Source organism: Mustela erminea, chromosome 9 (assembly GCF_009829155.1).
Source record: "Mustela erminea isolate mMusErm1 chromosome 9, mMusErm1.Pri, whole genome shotgun sequence".
NCBI lineage: Eukaryota > Metazoa > Chordata > Mammalia > Carnivora > Mustelidae > Mustela > Mustela erminea.
This window is the reverse complement of record NC_045622.1, coordinates 56,488,765-56,507,634: the sequence shown is the minus strand read 5'-3', so window position 1 is coordinate 56,507,634 and position 18,870 is coordinate 56,488,765. Positions and strand designations below refer to the sequence as shown.

Genomic DNA, 18,870 nt, shown 5'->3' with positions numbered 1-18,870 from the left:
GGCCTGAGAGCTGAACATATACCAGAAGCTGCACACTGCTAGGAGACATCAGAATTCCAGTTCAGCCAGAGTGGAGACATTTCTGCACACCCTGGGCACTCAGGCTTTCAGTAGAAATGCCAAAATTCAACACTCTTTAAAGAAAGACAACATAACTAAGATTTCCCATAGTGTGCCATCCACAAAGTCCAAATAATCAAAACTTACTAGGTATGAAGATAAGCAGGAAAGTGTGACCCATAATCGGGAGGGAAGGCTGGAAGCAGCCAATAGAAACAGATCACAAGAAGACTCCAATGTTGGAAACAACAGCCAAGAGCTTTAAAATAGCAACTATAAATATGTTCAAGCACTTAAAGGTAAAGTATCAAAAATGAAAATTACACTGTATAGGCTTAGAAACAGATTAAAATTATAGAAGAGGGGTACCTGACTGGCTCAGTCAGTACAGCATGTGACTCTTGATCTAGGGGTTGTGAGTTCGAGCCTCACACTTGATACAGAGATTACACAAAAATAAAATTCTTTAAAAAAAAAAAAAATTACAGGGGCACCTGAGTGGCTCAGTCAGTTAGGCATCCAACTCTTGATTTTAGCTTAGGTCACAGTCTCTGGGTCCTGGGATTGAGCCCCACATTGCCTCTGTGCTTGGTGGGGAATCTCCTTGACGATTCTCTCTCACTTTCCCTCTTTCCCTCTGCCCCTTCCCCTGCTCATGTTCTCTCTCTCTCTAATAAATAAATAAATGTTTTTAAAAAAAATTTTTTTTAAATTACAGAAGGGCCAATGAGCCAGAAAACAAATCAACAGAAACTATCCACTCTGAAGAACACAGATTATTATCAAACAGTATAACATATGCAAATCCTTGGAACCCAAAAAGGAAAGAAGATAAATGGAGCAAAAAAAAAAAATATTTGAAGAAATAAATAATGGTCCAAAATTTCTCAGGTTTGTTGAAAAACATCACGTATGGATCCAAAAAGTTCAGTGAACCACCAGCATGATAATTACAGAAATACCACATTAGTCACATCACACTTTCCAGAATTCAATATCCTGCAAAAATTACCTTCCAAAAATTAGTGTCAATTTTCAGAGAAGTAAAAGCTAAGAGAATTGTCACCAAAACTCACTAGAATCGCTGAAGAAGTTCTTCAGCCCAAAAGGAAATGATACCATCCTTTCTGAGGGAGGCATAATACTCCACTGTATATATGGACCATATTTTCTTTATCCATTCTTCCGTTGAAGGGCATCTTGGTTCTTTCCACAGTTTGGCGACTGTGGCCTTGCTGCTATGAACATCGGGGTACAGATGGCCCTTCTTTGCACTACACCTATATCTTTGGGGTAAATACCCAGTGGTGCAATTGCAGATTCATAGGATATCTCTATTTTTAATTTCTTAAGGAACCTCCATACTGTTTTCCAAAGTGGCTGTGCCAACCTGCATTCCCACCAACAGTGTAAGAGGGTTCCCTTTCTCCATATCCTCTCCAACACTTGCTGTTTACAAGTTTGTCTCGTTGATTTTGGCTATTCTAACTAGTGTAAGGTGGTATCTCAATGTGGTTTTGATTTGAATCTCCCTGATGGCTAATGATGATGAATATTTTTTCATATGTCTGTTATCCATTTGTATGTCTTCTTTGGAGAATCCCATAACATTATTATAAAATTTTTAAAATTAAGAAACCTACTGGGTACTTAATGAAAGCAAGGAAAAAAGTGTTCTCTATCATGCAACAAACATTTGCTTATAAAACTCAAAATCAGGGGGCGCCTGGGTGGCTCAGTGGGTTAAAGCCTCTGCCTTTGGCTCAGGTCATGATCCCAGGGTCCTGGGATCGGGCCGCATCGGGCTCTCTGCTCAGCAGGGAGCCTGCTTCCTCCTCTCCCTCTGCCTGCTTCTCTGCCTACCTGTGATCTCTATCTGTCAAATAAATAAATAAAATCTTTAAAAAAAAAAAAAGCTCAAAATCAGTGTATTAGTATATAACACACTGTAATTAAAACATTTGTATTATATCTTGTACAGCACTATAGGCAAGCTAATATTAGTGGAGAAGAATTAATAATGTATATTGCACATTAAATATATCCAATTGAAATATTAAAACAAAAACACTTTATATAAATAAAACTACTGCAAAAAATTTTTTTTAATTTTAGAAAAAAAGGAAATGATGCCAGACAGAAACTCAAAACTATGTTACTGGTCTGCGGAAAGAAAGAAAAGTTAAAATTGGTAAGTAAATATAAAAGATTTTTTTCTATGTCTTAATCTCTTCAAAAGATAATCAAAAGATTAAAGCAAAACTAATCTCATATTATGAAGTTTATAAAGTATGCAGCACGAAGTCTGGGATGAAGTAATTAGAATTGGACTTCTTGCAAGTGCCTTAGGTGGAAAGGTATAATATATCTAAGTATACAGTGATAAATTAAAGATGCATGGTGTAACACCTAGAACAACCACTTGAAAAACAGAAAGAGGTACAGCTAAAAATGCAAAAGAAGAAAAGGCAGCACTAAAAAATATTCAACTTGCTCAATACAGCTAAGGAAACTATTACATAAAATACCTCTACAGCAAAACAGAAAACAATTCCCCCATGAAAGAAGTTGGCTTATAATGCAAAATACATTTTACCACAGAAACATTTCAAAATAGGACTATATTTTAAAATTTTTATTTAAAATATTTGAAAAAATATGACTATAATGTAAAACCTTTGGATAAAGTGAGCTAAAATAAAATTTGAGGCTGGAGAGAAATCTAACCACTTAATATGTGTACTTGTTTCGGAATAAAAAAAAAATCCACAACGCAGAAAGAAACACAGTAGTACACAGAGCCTGTTTCCCCAACTCTGAACTATAATCAGCTGAAGATCTGTCATTCTAAGAAAAGAAGTTTATAAATCAAGTATTCTTAAATTTGTACATACTAGAAATAAACTGCAAAGTCTGTTAATATAAAAATACATAAAACTAACTTCACTAAAAATTAATTAAAAGCCAAATGTTTAGCAATTCTGAATCACCTAATTTTAGTCTTCAGAGTAGGTAAAATTAACGTGACTCAAAATTCAAAACATAAAAAAATGTTATGTAATAAAAAGTCTCTGCCTCTTGCCCCCATTCTCCAACCACCAAAGAGGGAAAAACAAGTACCACTAAAATATAATCAAGAAGTATAACTCTGCCAGTTGTTTCCTGTGGAATCACAGACATGGTAAAACTTTTCCTAACACCAGAAATAACATTTTCTTTTTGAACTGGGATTATGTCAAATTTCACAAAACAGAAAACATCTGGATGACAAGAGATGTGAATGCAAAAAAATAAATAAATAAATAAATAAAATGGAATTTTAAAATAAAGCATACCAAGGAATACTGTGAAGACAAAATAAGATGAAATAAAACTATCAGCTAAGGTTCTTCTATTCAGTCCTGACCAACACATGACAGGAAATCTGCAGCAATGGAACAAAAGACGAGGTTACAAGTTTCTGTGCCTAGTTCCCAAATTAGTCACTGAAGAATGGACAGCACAAACCATACTTAGAAACTAACTCCTGCTTATGCATCACATCATTCCTGAAGGCTGACACCAATGAAACAGAATGGGATTTGTGAAATTCAAATGAACATTCAAAAAATTTTTAAAGAAAAACATAAACTTACCACCACAGGCTTCCTCAAGTACTTTATATTTTCAAGACTAAATTGCCAATCCTCAATTATTAAGGGGCAAATTATTCAGCTAGGAGTAATTCTAGCTCTTATTTCTCCTTCTCTAATTTCAGTATAGCCACTTCACTACTTATTAATGCTTTCACCTGAGAAGTAAAAGAAGTTCAGCAAAACCACAACTGCCTGGAGGGCCCTTGGGCCACCATTTCTCTAAATTATCAGAAAACCGTAAATGGTTAGATTTTTAACCACTCCTGTGTTGCTAAGAGGAGAATATTAAGAGGCCACTGGCCTATTGGGCCATTACCTACAGCAAATATAAAAACCTACTCCTGACCTATGCCTCTGAATTCAAAAGAAGTTAATAGGAGGGCATACAAATGTTTTCTAAGGAATTCCTTATTCCAGCTTTATCTTTCACAATTAAACCCCAACACATTTTTTACACTTTTATGGGAAACACTAGAAGTAACTTAGAAATTGGTCCCTATGGCAAAAAGGGCAAAACAGTAATGTGGAAAAAGCCATATCACTGCCACCAAAAACTTATTTCTTGCTGGCAAAGACCACCTCTCCAAGAATATAATCATATTCCCATCCTCCTTTGCAACTAGGCACGCAGAGGCAGATGAACCAAACTCAGCCAATAAGATATAAAGTCAAGTCTATTCAGATAATTTCTGGTAGAAATTATCTTCTCAGAGGAAAGAGGAGAAGAAGAGAGGGAAAGTTCGCATTAAAGATAAACTGCCCTTCCCTCCTCTTCCTCCGCTAACACTATTGTATAAGATCATCATGCTTGGAATTGCAGAAGTCATACAGCAATAATGAGAAGAATCATAACCAACACACAGAAAAATAGAAGGTACCAAGGACTACTGAACTTAGTGAAGGAAATTCTTAATATTACTTGAATAATTTATCTTTAAGGCTCATTGCATTTTTAACTCACCAGTTAACTCTTTAGGGGATAAGTCAGTCACAGACCATAATTCTGAATTGGTATTCTGAATTACTTAACATAATCACAATCCACGAAAGAAAATTATCATATGATCTCTCTGATATGAGGAAGCTGAGATGCAATGTTGGGGGTTTGAGGGGTAGGAAAAGAATAAATGAAACAAGATGGGATCGGGAGGGAGACAAACCATAAGAGACTCTTAATCTCACAAAACAAACTGAGAGTTGGTAGGGGGGAGCAGTTATAGACATTGAGGAAGGTATGTGCTATGGTGAGTGCTATGAAGTGTGTAAACCTGGCTATTCACAGACCTGTACCCCTGGGGCTAATAGATTATATGTTAATAAAAAAATAAAAATGTATAAAAAAATAATAATCACAATCCACATGCATTCACTGAGCATCTATTATGTCACTATACAAAAGAGCTTTTATATACATTACTTTGTTTCAATTACCAAAATAATCCCATAAGATATTATAATTATTACCATTTTACAGATAAGAGACATGAGGCTCAGAGAAGTTTAAGTGACTTGTGGTGATTTAAGGTCAAAGTCACACAGTTAATAAGAGATTAAGACTAGGATCCATACCCCAGTTGCATGCCTCTTAAGCTAGCGCTCTGTTCAAGTCTATAAATCTATAAATCATTAAACAACTTCTCCTGCAGTGGTTTGCAATAGCCATTCCAACCAAATCTTCATATTTTAGGAGCACATAAGGATCTATGAACAATGGCTTATGAGTTCATAAACCATTAAAGAGCAATAGGAAAAGGTGTTGTTAAAACCCTGACTCTTTCAAGTAGGCATTGGTCTGTGATAAAAAGTTTTAGTAAACAGATTCTTTCAAACTGTATTTCCCTATTTCCTCCTCTGCCTAGTTTGTACCTCCTACTCTTAGTATCCCTGCTCCAGAACTGATCATAATGTAGAAGTATATATTTAAAATGTAAATTCATTTAGTCAGTTAAAATTCCATGTTGTCCTTTCATTTTAAAATCAGGTAATCTTTTTTTATCCTTTCATTCAAAGAAATGTTAAATGCAGTCCTATTTGATCTTTTTCCATGCAGTCCTATTTTTAAAAGTTCTCCCCTCATGATTATATTATTTCAAGTTCTCATCTGAAAGAATACTGGGGCACCTGGGTGACTCAGTCAGCTAAGCGTCCAACTCTTGATTTTGGTTCAGATCATGATCTCAGGGTTGTGAGATCAAGCCCTGAATCAGGCTCCATGCCCAGCTTAAGATTTTCCCTCTCCCGGAAACATATGAGACTCTTTATCATAGGAAACAAACTGAGGGTTGCTGGAGGGGAGGCGGGTAGGGGGATGTGGGTACTGGGTGAGGGCATGTAAGGTAATGAGCACTGGGTATTATGTAAGACTGATTAATCACTGAATTCTACCTCTGTAACTTAAAAAAAGTTCTCTTTCTCCCTCTCCCCCTCCCTCCTTCTAAAAAATAAATTTTAAAAAATTTTTTAAAAAGGAAGAACACTGAATTGAGAAGCAATTTACAATTTTTGAATGAATGAAAAAAGACCCAGCTCCAGTATCTGATTAGCTACTTCCAGTTTTCATCATATCAAAAACATTATTTCCAAGACACATTATATTCCACTAAGAAAAAATGCTGCCAACTAAATTGATACAATACCCTACCACTTATTTATACTTATATTTTTTATTTATACTTATTGAAAGAGTGCTTTTAAACTTATTTAGTCAGATTTTTTAGGATATATTACTCTTGTGCATAATTTTAAAAAGATAAACTGATGCATAAACCGGTCACACTCAGGAGTCAAGCTCTTCTGAACCACTGTTCTGAATCAATCATTGATACCTATATTTTTCCACACAATATCATCCTCTGCACCATCAAAAGCCCAGCTGACCCAACATTTGTATTCCAACCATTAACTCTGGGATTTTCTTTCAAGTCTGCCAATAGGTATTCAAGTTCTATGCATGAAGAGACACTGACAACTACATCAAAGCCAAAACCAACTCTGGATATATCTGGATTTCAGAAGAATGTAAAAACAAAAACAAAAAAACTGTGCTTCTTAGAATTAATGAAACATAAAAACCTCCACTGTTACCTTGAATAAGACAACATCCCTCTTCCTAGGCTCTAATTTCCACTAACAATAGCAGCTACCAATGCTGAAGATCTACCATGCTCAGCATTTCATGTATCTCATTTAACTTTTACAAAAAAGCAAAAAAGGTAGGTACCAACCTTATTTTACATATATGAAATATGAGGCTCACAGAACCTTAGTAACTTGTCCAAGATTACCCTACTAATAAGCGGCAGAGGTGGGTTTCAATCTCTGGTCTACCTTCAAAGTCCTTATCCTTTCTACTGCTTCAGTAACTCAAAATTTAATGCGTGTCTGAATCACTTCAGGTGATTCTTACAGAGTGGGAAAAATTTAGCAAATACTGTATATATTTGCAAATCAAATAACTTACATATATAGACATACATATACATATACATATACATAAAGAACTCTTATAATGCAATAAGACAAATAACCCAATTTAAAAATGGGCAAAAGATCTGAACAGACATTTCTCCAAAGAAGATATACAAACGGCTAATAAACACATGAAAAAATGCTCAATATCACAGACTATTAGAGAAATGCAAATAAAAGCCCCAACAATACCACTTCACACCCTTTAGGATGGCTATAACCAAAAGACAGACAATAATAAGCATCAGCAATGATGTAGAGAAACTGGAACCTTCATAACATGACTGCTAGTGGGAATATAAAATGGTGGAGCCACTTTGGAAATCAGTTTGAAAGTTCCTCAAAAAGTTAAACAGAGTTACCATATGACCCAGCAATTCCACTACCAGATTCATACTCAAGATAAATGAAAACGTAAGTCCACACAAAAATTTGTACATGAATGTTCAAGGGAACATTATTCATAACAGCCAAAAAATTATCAACTGATAAGTAGGTTATTAAATGTGGTGGTACATCCATCCAACAAAGTATTATTCAGCAATAAAGAGGAATTAAGTACTGATGCTGTAACATGGATGAACCTTGAAAATATTATGCTAAGTAAAACCAGTCACAGAAGACCACACACTGTATTATTTCATTTTTACAGAGTCCATTTCTATAGAAAAGGAAAGTAATTGCTTAAGGCTAGAGAAAATTATGGAAGTGACTGTTAATCAGTACAGAGTTTCTTTTTGGGGAAGCAAACTGTTCTCAGGTTTAAGTGTTGATAGTCATACAATCCCATGAACATACTAAAAACTTTAAATAGGTTAATTGCATGGTATATGAATTATATATCAATACAATATAACTTTTTTAAAAAACAGTCTAGACCAGATTACTTCTAAGGTTCCCTTCTAGACATAACAGTCTCTGATACAATGAAAAAATTCTCAGAGCATCCATAAATAGTCAAGAATCCAATCCCCGGTGAGTCCCACAAACTTACAGTTTATAGAAGGTAACATATAGTACAGTAATTCCTCACTTGAGGTCACTAGACCTCCAGGTTCTACAAAGAAAAGACAGGTGCTTTTTAAGCTCGTTTCCATTTTTCAGAACATCTGTGAGAAACCATACACTCAGCCTTCTCTGAGGTAAAGTTTCAAGTATCTTTGGCTTTGTCTGGACTCATGTCAGTAGTTTTAAAATACTGATTCAAAGCTCATTGACAGCCTGATGTATGAAAAATTAAAAGAAAGAAAAATTATTAGTTAAAATGTACTATTTGATAGGCCAAATGTTTCAAGAAATGGGACTTATGATGATTTCCTTGATTAAAAGCTTGGATAATACAGAGAGATGGGATAGTGCACTAGACTAGAAATTAGAGAAATAGCATTTTTTTCCTCAGTATGATTCACTTCATCTCACTGTGCCTCAGTTTCCATTTTCATTGACAAACATGACAGTGTTCAACTGACTCTAAAATTCTATGGTTTTTCCAAATTATATAATGACCTAAAAATGTCTGCTAAGAAGGTAGTTCTTTATACTCAGGATCCCTGCAAAGAACTTTCTTTATTGACTCTACTTAGTACATCATAAGAATAAACAATATGAAATATATAATATTAATAAATAATATATAGGCTGTAGTATTTAGAAATTTACACATGGTTTTAGAAAGCAAAGAGAGAAAAAATAATAATAAAAAACTAAAAAGAAAGTAAAGTTTCCTTGTCTATTGCTGACAGCAAAAGTCAACAGGAAACACTTCAGTATAAAATCTCCCTAAAGCATGGAATGTCCCTGATTAACAACAAATGAGTTATCTTTCATTCTCATATTTTACTCCCAACACACCAGCTTCCAAATACATCTCTGGAACAAATGAACTAAAGCAGGGGAGGAAAGCAAAGGAAAAATACTGTATCATAACTGGTTTCCTCCCTTCAAAATTCCAGAAGATGAGAAGGGGGGAAGGAAGTGGAAACCAGCCATAACCCAGCATGAAATGGTCTATTTACAGCTTAATACACTAAATCTCCTATTACATCTCCTACTTACAGCTTAATAATTATTGTGGTCTTTTAATTTTTCGCTCTTTTTAAAGTAATAAAAAATTTTTCTCTGCCTACTAGTAATTTCTTTATATTAAGAAAAGCTATTTGCACTTTTTTTGAGTGAATTCACACTAACTTAAATTGAGCATAATACTGGTTGAGGCATCGGTGAGAAAGACTACTATTTGTGGGGAGGAAAGGGATGGGACTCTCAAAAAAAGAAAAGCAAAGGCACCTGGCTGGTTCAGTCCGTATAGCATGCAACTCTTGATTTCCAGGTTTTGATTCAAGTACCACACTGCCGGTAGAAAGTACTTTAAAAAAAGGTGGTGGGGGGGGGTGGAAACAAGCAAGATCTTTTACAAGATAATACATATAAAAACTTCAAGTTCAGAGATTGCTAATGAATTTTTTTTAAAGATTTTATTTATTTATTTGATAGACAGAGATCACATGTAGGCATAGAGGCGGGCAGATAGAGAGAGAAGAAGAAGCAGGCTCCCCACTGAGCAGAGAGCCCGACATGGGGCTCAATCCCAGGACCCTGGGATCATGACCTGAGCTGAAGGCAGAGCCTTCAACCCACTGAGTCACCCAGGAGGCCCTTGCTAATGAATTTTTAAATGTCATTCTACTTGCTAGGACAGACCAGAAAAGCCAAACTACCCCCTTTCTCAAGCAACTAAAGTTATTATGAATAACAAGTGTATGCAATTTTCAACTTCCAAATCAATATTATCATTGAAAAAAAAATCAGAAACATAAATTCACCCATTTGGAGGTAATACGGTATTCTGATCACAACTACATAGGAGTGAAGGAATTCACTGAAATAACTTAATATAGGGGCGCCTGAATGGATCAGTGGGTTACAGCCTCTGCCTTCCGCTCTGGTCATGGTCCTGGTGTCCTGGGATCAAGCCCCACATCGGGCTCTCTGCTCGGCCGGGAACCTGCTTCCTCCTCTCTCTCTCTGCCTGCCTCTCTGCCTACTTGTGATTTCTGTCTGTCAAAGAAATAAATAAAATCTTAAAAAAAAAAAAAAGAATTTAATATAAAAGAAGAACGTATATCATTTGAATAAAGAAATCTACTAATTCTTGGAACACCAACAATCTATGTATTTATATATTATATGTAAATATATATACTCAACATCAAATAGTACAATATGTTTTCAAGTGCCCACATGAATCAAAGTATAACACAAGCCCAAAAGACAACACTCTAGCACAAACAGAACAATAAAACACTTCACCTAAAAACAAGTAAGGTACACTTAAATATAACCAGTTACATTCACTAAACAATTTTGCCAGCCTAAACAAAGGGTACAAAGACACAAAACCGAATTAAGACTTACCCCCTGACTTCAAGGAATTCACCTGAGGGGCGAAGCCAAAAGCGTGTGCAAAATCAAAATCCTCTGAGATCACAGAGATCAACAAACTTGCAAACTTAGTGGCAACCCGAATTTGCCAGGTGAAAAAGTGGGAGGAAGGGTATTAACGGGCAAAGAGAATGGTGTATTTAAAGGAATGAATGTACAGAGCACAATTAGATAACCAGAAGTCCTGAGCGGCCAAGGCAAGGGGAATAAGAAGGAAGGATGAATAAGCATGAAATGGCAGTAATTACATCAGGAAAGGAAGCTTGTGGCTAGGTTACAGAGTGTTATATATGCTACAACACGGTGTGTAGTCTTTATCTAGGAAGACATAGAGAACACAGGATATAATAAACAATGTTTTTAGAAAGCTAACTGGTGGGGCACTTGGGTGGCTCCATCAGTTAAGCGTCTGCCTTCAGCTCAGGTCATGATCTCAGGGTCCTGAGATTGAGCCCATATCAGGCTCCCTGCTCAGCAGGTAGTCTGCTTATCCCTCTCCCTCTGCTACTTCCCCCTGCTCCTGCATGTGCACACTCTCTCTCAAATAAATAAAATCTTAAAAAAAGAAAATGAAAGGAAAGAAAGCTAACTGGTGACAATGTGGAAGACAGACTTTAAAGAAGAGATTGAGGGGTAGAAGATATGAGAACACTACTGCAATAGTTGGGATATTCTTGCAATAAGGCAAGTGAAATGTGATGGGATCAGCAATACTACAAACAAATAAATAACAGAGCAGAACAACCTATATTAATTTAGCAGTGATCGTGTGTCCCCATACGTGACCATAAGCTCTGGTACTAAGGTATAGGCAGTAAGGGAAAAAAAGAAAAGAATGTAAACAATAAGTCTTTAGAAGATATAATCACAGGGTTTAATGACCACTGACCTTCCATACCCCAGAGAAGCCTCACTTACTAATTTGGCCTTACAAAACTGCTTCCAAAAATTTATTATTTTCTTCATCTGGAGAGTGCTACTACAGTACCGTATTTCACTTAATAGATGTTTAAAACTTAATTTTTTTTTTTTTTAAGATTTTATTTATTTATCTGACAGGGGTCACAAGTAGGCAGAGAGGCAGGCAGACGTGGCGGGGGTGGGGGGAGAAGCAGGCTCCCCCCTGAGCAGAGAGCTAGATGCGGGACTTGATCCCAGAACCCTGAGGTCATGACCTGAGCCAAAGGCAGAGGCTTAACCCACTGAGCCACCCAGGCGCCCCTAAAACTTATTTTTTTTTAAGATTTTATTTTTATTTATTTAACAGAGATCACAAGCAGACAGAGAGGCAGGCAGAGAGAGAGAGAAGGGGAAGCACACTCCCCGCTGAGCAGAGACCCCAATGCAGGGCTCGATCTCAGGACCCTGGGATCATGACCGAAGCTGAAGGCAGAGGCTTAACCCACTGAGCCACCCAAACTTAATTTTTAACCTTACGAAGAGCTTCAGGTATTTTGCACAGGAATTATTTAAGTCTAAAAATTCCCCTGTGGCCACATGAAAAACAAAAGGAAACTAATGCAGAATTAAAATAGAATACTTCCCAGTGAGAAAACAATGATCTTAGTATATTCAAGTTTGGATAAGCCTACATTTATATGCCCTAGTTAGAAACCCTGAACAGACAGGAGAAATAGTTATAAGTAGTACCTAAATTAAATATGGGGCAGGAAAAATGGAGCTCTTTAAACTAAAATGTTTGGGCTCCAAACAATTCAACTATCCAAACACAAAATTTTATTATAACAACACACAGATCATATTTTTCATGAAGTCAACATGAGGTCATGCACCACAGGAGAAATAGGCAACAGATAAAGCTTATAGACCCAATGCCAATTTGATAAATGTGTTACTAAAGGGAAATAAGAATTGTAGCCACTCTGTTTCAACATGCAACTTATCTTCTATCCTTTATAAAAATATATTTGTTGAGCTGTCAATTTGTATTACAGGATTGTTAAAACAGTGGTGTTTCTTTCAGTAAAATGAGTCATGCTTCCCTCTATAAAGATACTGATTTTCACAATGCTGGCAAGATGGCTTATTTATTTAGAATTGTCTTAATTACGAATACAGGTAACTTTAATGACAAAATATGATAAACATATTTCCCACTAAATTTAATGTTCAAAGACAGAATTGTATTTGTCATGCTCTAACAAATAGTGCCAGCGTACAATAGTCTGAGGTTGACAGGCTCACCCCCAGATATTAACTATTAACCAGAGGTGTCAGTTTAAAAATCTCTGTGAAATCATTAAGGTCAGTAAATGTTACAATTCAGTGGAAAGATTATTTAAATAAGAATTTTTACTTTAATAATTATAATTTAATAATTTTTAAGAGCCTTGTTTTTTCATGATAGTATGTGTAGATTATAGGTTCCACCACTAAAGGAAAAAAAAAAAAAAAGTTTGTATTGCATTAGTTCCAGTTATAATTCCTAGCTGAGTCAAAGCTCTAACAGCATTAAAGCAGGAAATCCAAAAGGAAATTCCATCATCAGTTCCTGGGGCTTGGTAACTCAATGGTTCTTTGAAACAAAGATATAAAAGTTCTTATACTATTTATTATAACCTTACCTCATATCTTCAAGTAAATCACATTCTGCTTGATGTTTGGCTTGAAGTTTTGACATCTGCTCAACTTGAGTGTTTTTCAGTTCTTGTGTAACTTTCACCTAAAATATACCATATATTATGAAGGCCTTAACTGCAATTTTAAAAACAAAGTCATTACTTAAGCAAAATACTTAATTGCTGTCAGAATATATACCTCTTGCTCATTTCTCCCCTACAGAATATATACCTCTTGCTCGTTTCTACCGTAAAGGCCATAAATCCATTACTAGTTTACCTAATTTTGTTTCCTGAGGACACAATGAGAAATCTAGCCAAATATCCTGAAAGAGGGTAAATGAAAGTAAAAGAGTATAAAAATTACAGATTAAAGAAATGCAAAATAAACACCAGTCATTCCTTTTCATGCACAAGCTTAATACATATGTAGTAGTCTTCTTAGAGTTTTTTTTTTTATTTCTTCCAAAAAAGATTCAAAGATCTCAACCACCAGGAGAGGTGAGCTGAGTATAGATGGCAGACGTGAGTATAGGAATGTCTAATATATAATGGCCAAAATTTACACAATCATGAAATTATATGCATAAATTGACTACATAAATCATCCCATAATGGCTGCGAGAAAGCACAGTCTCAGGATGCCAGCTCGCTGACAGCGCATCAAATCACAATCTCTTTCTCACAAAGGAGAAAGCAAAAGTGACCTTCCAGCATATGCAGTGCTTTTAAGCCACCCCAGCAAGCCGGTCCCCGTGGCGGCTCCACTTCAAACAGAACAGCAAATGCAAGCTGTCCAGTGCCTCGCCAGCCAGGCCCGGACCCCAGGGTTCCAGGTTTCAGTGGGCCTGGAATCCCTGCCGCCGCCGCCGCGGAGAGGGGCTAAGCGGGAGGGGTGGAGGTACATGTGTGAAAGAAAAAAGAGTCACTTAACTGGAGAAACACGGATTAAGAAAGAGAAAAAGAAGAAGCAGACGCGAGCGAGTTAGGCATTCAGCAAATGTTTGCCCACGAGGGGAGGACAGAACAGCATTCTCCACCCAATGCCCAGGGTAGACACTCAGTAACCATCTGCAGAATTAAAAAGACAAGGACACAGCCTCAGCCCTTGAGAACGCTGGGGAAGAGGGCAGCGAAACAGTTCTCGAAGGGCGCAGCGGGGGGAGCCGCTGACACGCCGAGAGCACCCGTCACTCCCACCCCAAGCCCAGATCGCGGTGCACACGCCACGCACCGCCCGGCTCTCGCTCTCCGGGGACAGCACCAGCCTCCTGGCCCCCTAGCTGGAGGGGCGGGGCAGGACTAGGGGTGTGGGGGGAAGGCTTAATTTCTTGTTTTCCCCTGGGGTGGGGGGCGGTGACTAGTCTAACTTCTTTTCGGCCGCCCCGTGGGAAAGGCAGGCCGAACCTTACCGCTAGGCTGGAAACAAATTCCCTGAAAATTATCAAATGGGAAAGGGTGGCGACAAGCAGCCGGAGGGCTCAAACCTGGCGCAGACTAAACAATCACACAAGCACAGGCTCAGAAGCTGCAGGGGCTCCCCGCCTCCCCTCGGTGCAGCCCCGAGAATGCACTTTGCAGCGAGCAGCACTGCCATGCGCGCGCACACATACAAATGCACACCCGAAACTCCTGTGAAATGTATGGGGGTCTCCCGTGTGGTGGAAGGAACGAGCCCCGGCAGCCCCTTCGTCGGAAAGACACCTCATCCGCGTGGCCCCCGACTGAAGCCAGCGGCAACTCGGTGACAAGCCCGAGACGACGGCGGTCAAGGCCCCTTGCGGAAAGGGGGAGGGGGCGCCCCAGCAGCGTCCCTTGTACACATCCCTCCCAAACCGCAAAAGCCCCCCAACTGCACCCTCACCTTCCTCGGCGGCGGCTGCATGATGCTTAAGGGACATCAATCCTCCCCCCGACGGCGGCGTCAGCTCGGACGAGGAGATGGGGGGCCGTGAGGAGGGGAGGCCCGGCAAGCGTGTGTATGTGTGTATGCGTGTGCAAGGAGAGCCTGAGAACGAGGACTCGCCCGGCAGGGAGCAAGGCAAGGCCGGCAGGCGGCTGGAGGACTCAGGTCGGACCGCGAGTGTGAAGAGAAGGAGGAGGAGCGCCGGGAAGGCCTGGGGCTCCGGCGGCCCGGGGGGTGTGTGAGGGAAGGAGGCGGAGACCGCGAGGGGGCGGGGGCCCAGGAGCTGGGGCGCAGGGTCTCCGAGCTCGCCGAAAGGCTTTCGAGCAGCAGCGTTGTCCCGTTCCCCGCCCGCCCGCGCCGCAGCTCCTAGCAGACGCGGCCTCCCGCCCCCACTCAAGCAGCCCAGCCCTCGCTGGGCCCAACGCCCCCGCCCGGCCCGGGAAGGTGGAAGGCGGTGCCGCGCTCTCGGCTTCGGCTCCTCCACTCCGGCCGCGGGAATTTCCGGCCCCACCGTGTGGCGCAGCGCCCCGCTCCGGCAGCAGAAGGGACAACACAGTCCAAAGCGGGGTTCCAGGGGCTGGGCCACGCTGGAGGGAGGGAGCGTGGCCGCGGCGCGGGGCTTCGGATCTCGGCGTGGGGGAACTAACGGATCGATCGGCGAATAGGAGGGGTAGAAACGCTAGAGGAGCGCGAAAATCCCCCCGTTGTCTCCGAGAGTGGCACGTTCCAAACGCCTCCAGTCCTCCCTCCCCCACACCCAGAGCCAGACGGGGGCTTCATGCGCGCCTTCCCGCCAGGCGACCGGGCGCGCGCCTCCGATCGGGGCCGCGCACGTGGGCGGTAGAGGGCTCGGCGCCGACGCACGCGCACAAGCCGCCCCCGCCTCCTGCCGGCTTTTGGGCTGCAGTGCTTTTGTGTGTGTCTGTGTGTTGGGGTGAGGGGACGACATTCAGAGTGAAGTTTTTACTGTACGGGAAGGGTAGCATGCCTGTGACAGCAGGAGAGTTCCACTTCTTTCCGGTCTTCCAACACCCTCTCTGGCGAGCGAATGCGCTGGCCAGATAGCCAAGCGTGAGGGGGCGAGCATCGACAAGTTCTTCCTCAGCCGGCCACAGGTGCCCACTGCTGCGGTGCCGGGCAGGGGGAATATCTCGTGGCCTCGCAGAGAAGAAAACGGCTCTCTGCTACAGGGCATTCTCGTCAAAGAGCTCGGATTCTGTGCTGGAGGGGAACCGTGAGGTCCTTAAGATCAGAATCCCCAATTCACAGATGGAGAGGCTAGTGCCCATAGGAGAGATTTTTCACACAGCAAGACTAGACTCTGCGTCACGAAGGGTTCTGTGGGTCATAAAACAAAACAAAAAAACATGTGCAGATGATAACCATGAAGAAAAGTAGAGGAGGCAGCAAGGGCAACAGAGGAAGCTCTTGTCTGGGAGTCAGGACTTCTGGGTGTCAGTCCACTCTGTGCCTCTGACTGAGATCTGCCTTCCTCTGTCACTGGGGCTGTTCATCCGGACAGCCCCCTCCACCTACGTTCCCGCCCTGTTCAGACAGGGGTTTCAGCCTCCCTTGGGGGTCCTTAGAAAAACGAAAATACCTCTTCCAGAGCCACGTGGATGTGCGGAGGGTGAGCTAGATCGACTCACGGTTTTATCAGAAGCTGGGGTCCCAGACAACTGTTCTCAGAAGCGTAGTCAGGCAAAAGAAGAAAGTCACTGAGGTCTGGAGAGATCCAAATATATTGGCTGAGGCCACAAGTGGCCAGAAATTGGGAAGATGGGACTCGAATCCAGGTTGTTCACCTCAGATTACTTAGATTCTTGTACAGGAAGGTGATAGAATCAGAGCTATGCATGAGTCAGGTTGTAGGAACTAGGAGATCAGGCTTTTTTTTTTTTTTTTTGCTAGTTTCCTTCAGGCTATTCAAAAGTCAGCCCTTCACCAGAGCCCATAGTCACTATCAGGGAAGGCCTGGGACAATGGAGCAGGTGGGCAGCAGCCTAGCTCCCTGACAGCTGTGGGACAGCAGACCTGAAGCCCAAGGTAGCCAGACTGGGCTCCAATCTCACTTTCAGCACCAGTCCATGGTGAGGCCTTGAGCTGATCAGTTTCGCGCTTCCAGTGTTTATTTTCTAACTTGTAAATTGGGGATATAATACCAGCCCTGCAGGCTTGTTGTATTAAATGGAATTTCTTCTAACACAAGGCCTGGTACATAGTCGGTACTCAGTAAATGTGTATAGATTCATCATTCATTCAAAAAATATTTGCTAAGATCCTGCTTTGTGCCAAGCCTTGTAGCAGACACTGGGGATACAAAAGTTAGCAAGACAATCCGCCTCAGCCTTCAGCAAGGCTGAGTTCCAGACCAGCCATTCCGTGAGTGACACTGGGTTCGTCGGAGAGGGGTAACAGTGCTTGCCCAGATGCAGTGTGATGCCACAGAAGGTGCTCAACAAAGATTTGCTGGATCTTAGTCCTGGTGCAACTAGTCTGGCTCAGAGATTAGCTTCCCATCACTTCTCTTTTCCTAGAGGGGAGGATTAGGTATAAAATTGCTAGATGTGGGGAGATTTGGGATCCAGCCTCTCTATTGATAAGCTGGGACTTCTCTGGGTCTTGGTCCCCAACTATGGAATAAAGTAAGTGAATGAGCTTGGAACTTAGTAGGCTCTTCAATGATGAAGTACAACCCTGGGTCTCGATTTTGTGGGTTTAGGAGGGCATCTTCCACCTGATTTGCCCTTATTCTAAAAGCAGGAATGGCATAAACTTTATGGGATGACTTCCTTTGGGGATAGGATTAAAAAGCTAAGGGGCAACATAAAATGACCTGCTAACTGCTTTTTCATGTTTGTTGGTTTGTTGTAAATGTGTTTAACATTTACTAAGTGCCTTTCCCAAACTCCAAACTTCCATATTACTTCTCTGAGCTAATCTTCACTATAATCCTGAGAAACCGTTATTTTATTCATTTTACATATGAGGAAATGGAGGCTCAGTGAAAGATGAGTAACTTGCCCTGAAGTGATGGATTTGGGACCAGAATCCAGTTCTCCTATTTGCCTCTTGTTCAAAGGAATTGAGAGAGTTCACCCAGAAAAAAAGCAGACTCAAGGGGTGCCTGGGTGGCTCAGTGGGTTAAACCTCTGCCTTCGGCTCAGGTCATGATCTCAGGGTCCTGGGATCAAGCCCCAAGTTGGGTTTTCTGCTCATCAGGGAGCCTGCTTCTCTCTCTCTCTCTCTCTCTCTCTCTCTCTCTGCCTGCTGCTCTGCCTCCTTGTGATCTCTTTCTCTGTCAAATAAATAAATAAAATCTTTTTTAAAAGGTGGGGACACCTGGGTGGCTCAGTAGGTTAAAGCCTCTGCCTTCGGCTCAGGTCATGATCTCAGGATCCTGGGATCGAGCCCCGCATCAGGCTCTCTGCTCAGCAGTGAGCCTGCTTCCTCTTCTCTCCCTCTCTGCCTGCCTCTCTGCCTACTTGTGATCTCTGTCTGTCTGGCTCTGTCAAATAAATAAGTAAAATCTTAAAAAAAAAAAAAAAAAGCAGACTCAGGAGGATACAATCCCTATATTCCAAACTCTATAGGAAGGGGGAAAGGGATTTCTATGATTTATGTAAGCCTGCCTTAAAACATACTCCTTTGAACCAGGCTGGGAACTTCCATAGCCTTGCTCCTGTAGTGCAGATAAGCACTGTGTTACCAGACATAAAATCTCTTGAAATTCTTTGTGGTAATGCCCAGAGCTGTCCTTTGGCCACATAGCAGCATGCAT

General features: G+C 40.8%; 1 protein-coding gene across 7 annotated transcripts in view; it reads right to left on the bottom strand.

Annotated features, from left to right (window-relative positions):
* The window catches only part of FCHSD2 (FCH and double SH3 domains 2), a 273,812-nt gene that overhangs the window by 247,423 nt on the left and 7,519 nt on the right, over positions 1-18,870 (bottom strand). The window contains exons 1-2 of one of the 7 annotated variants that reach the window (XM_032360440.1): positions 15,048-15,851; positions 13,190-13,287 (exon numbers count right to left, since the gene is read on the bottom strand). In XM_032360440.1, the coding sequence (XP_032216331.1) occupies positions 13,190-13,287; positions 15,048-15,068 (119 nt within the window). In that variant the 5' untranslated portion in view covers positions 15,069-15,851. The other 6 variants (XM_032360441.1, XM_032360434.1, XM_032360438.1 and 3 more) reach the window with 6 other exon arrangements.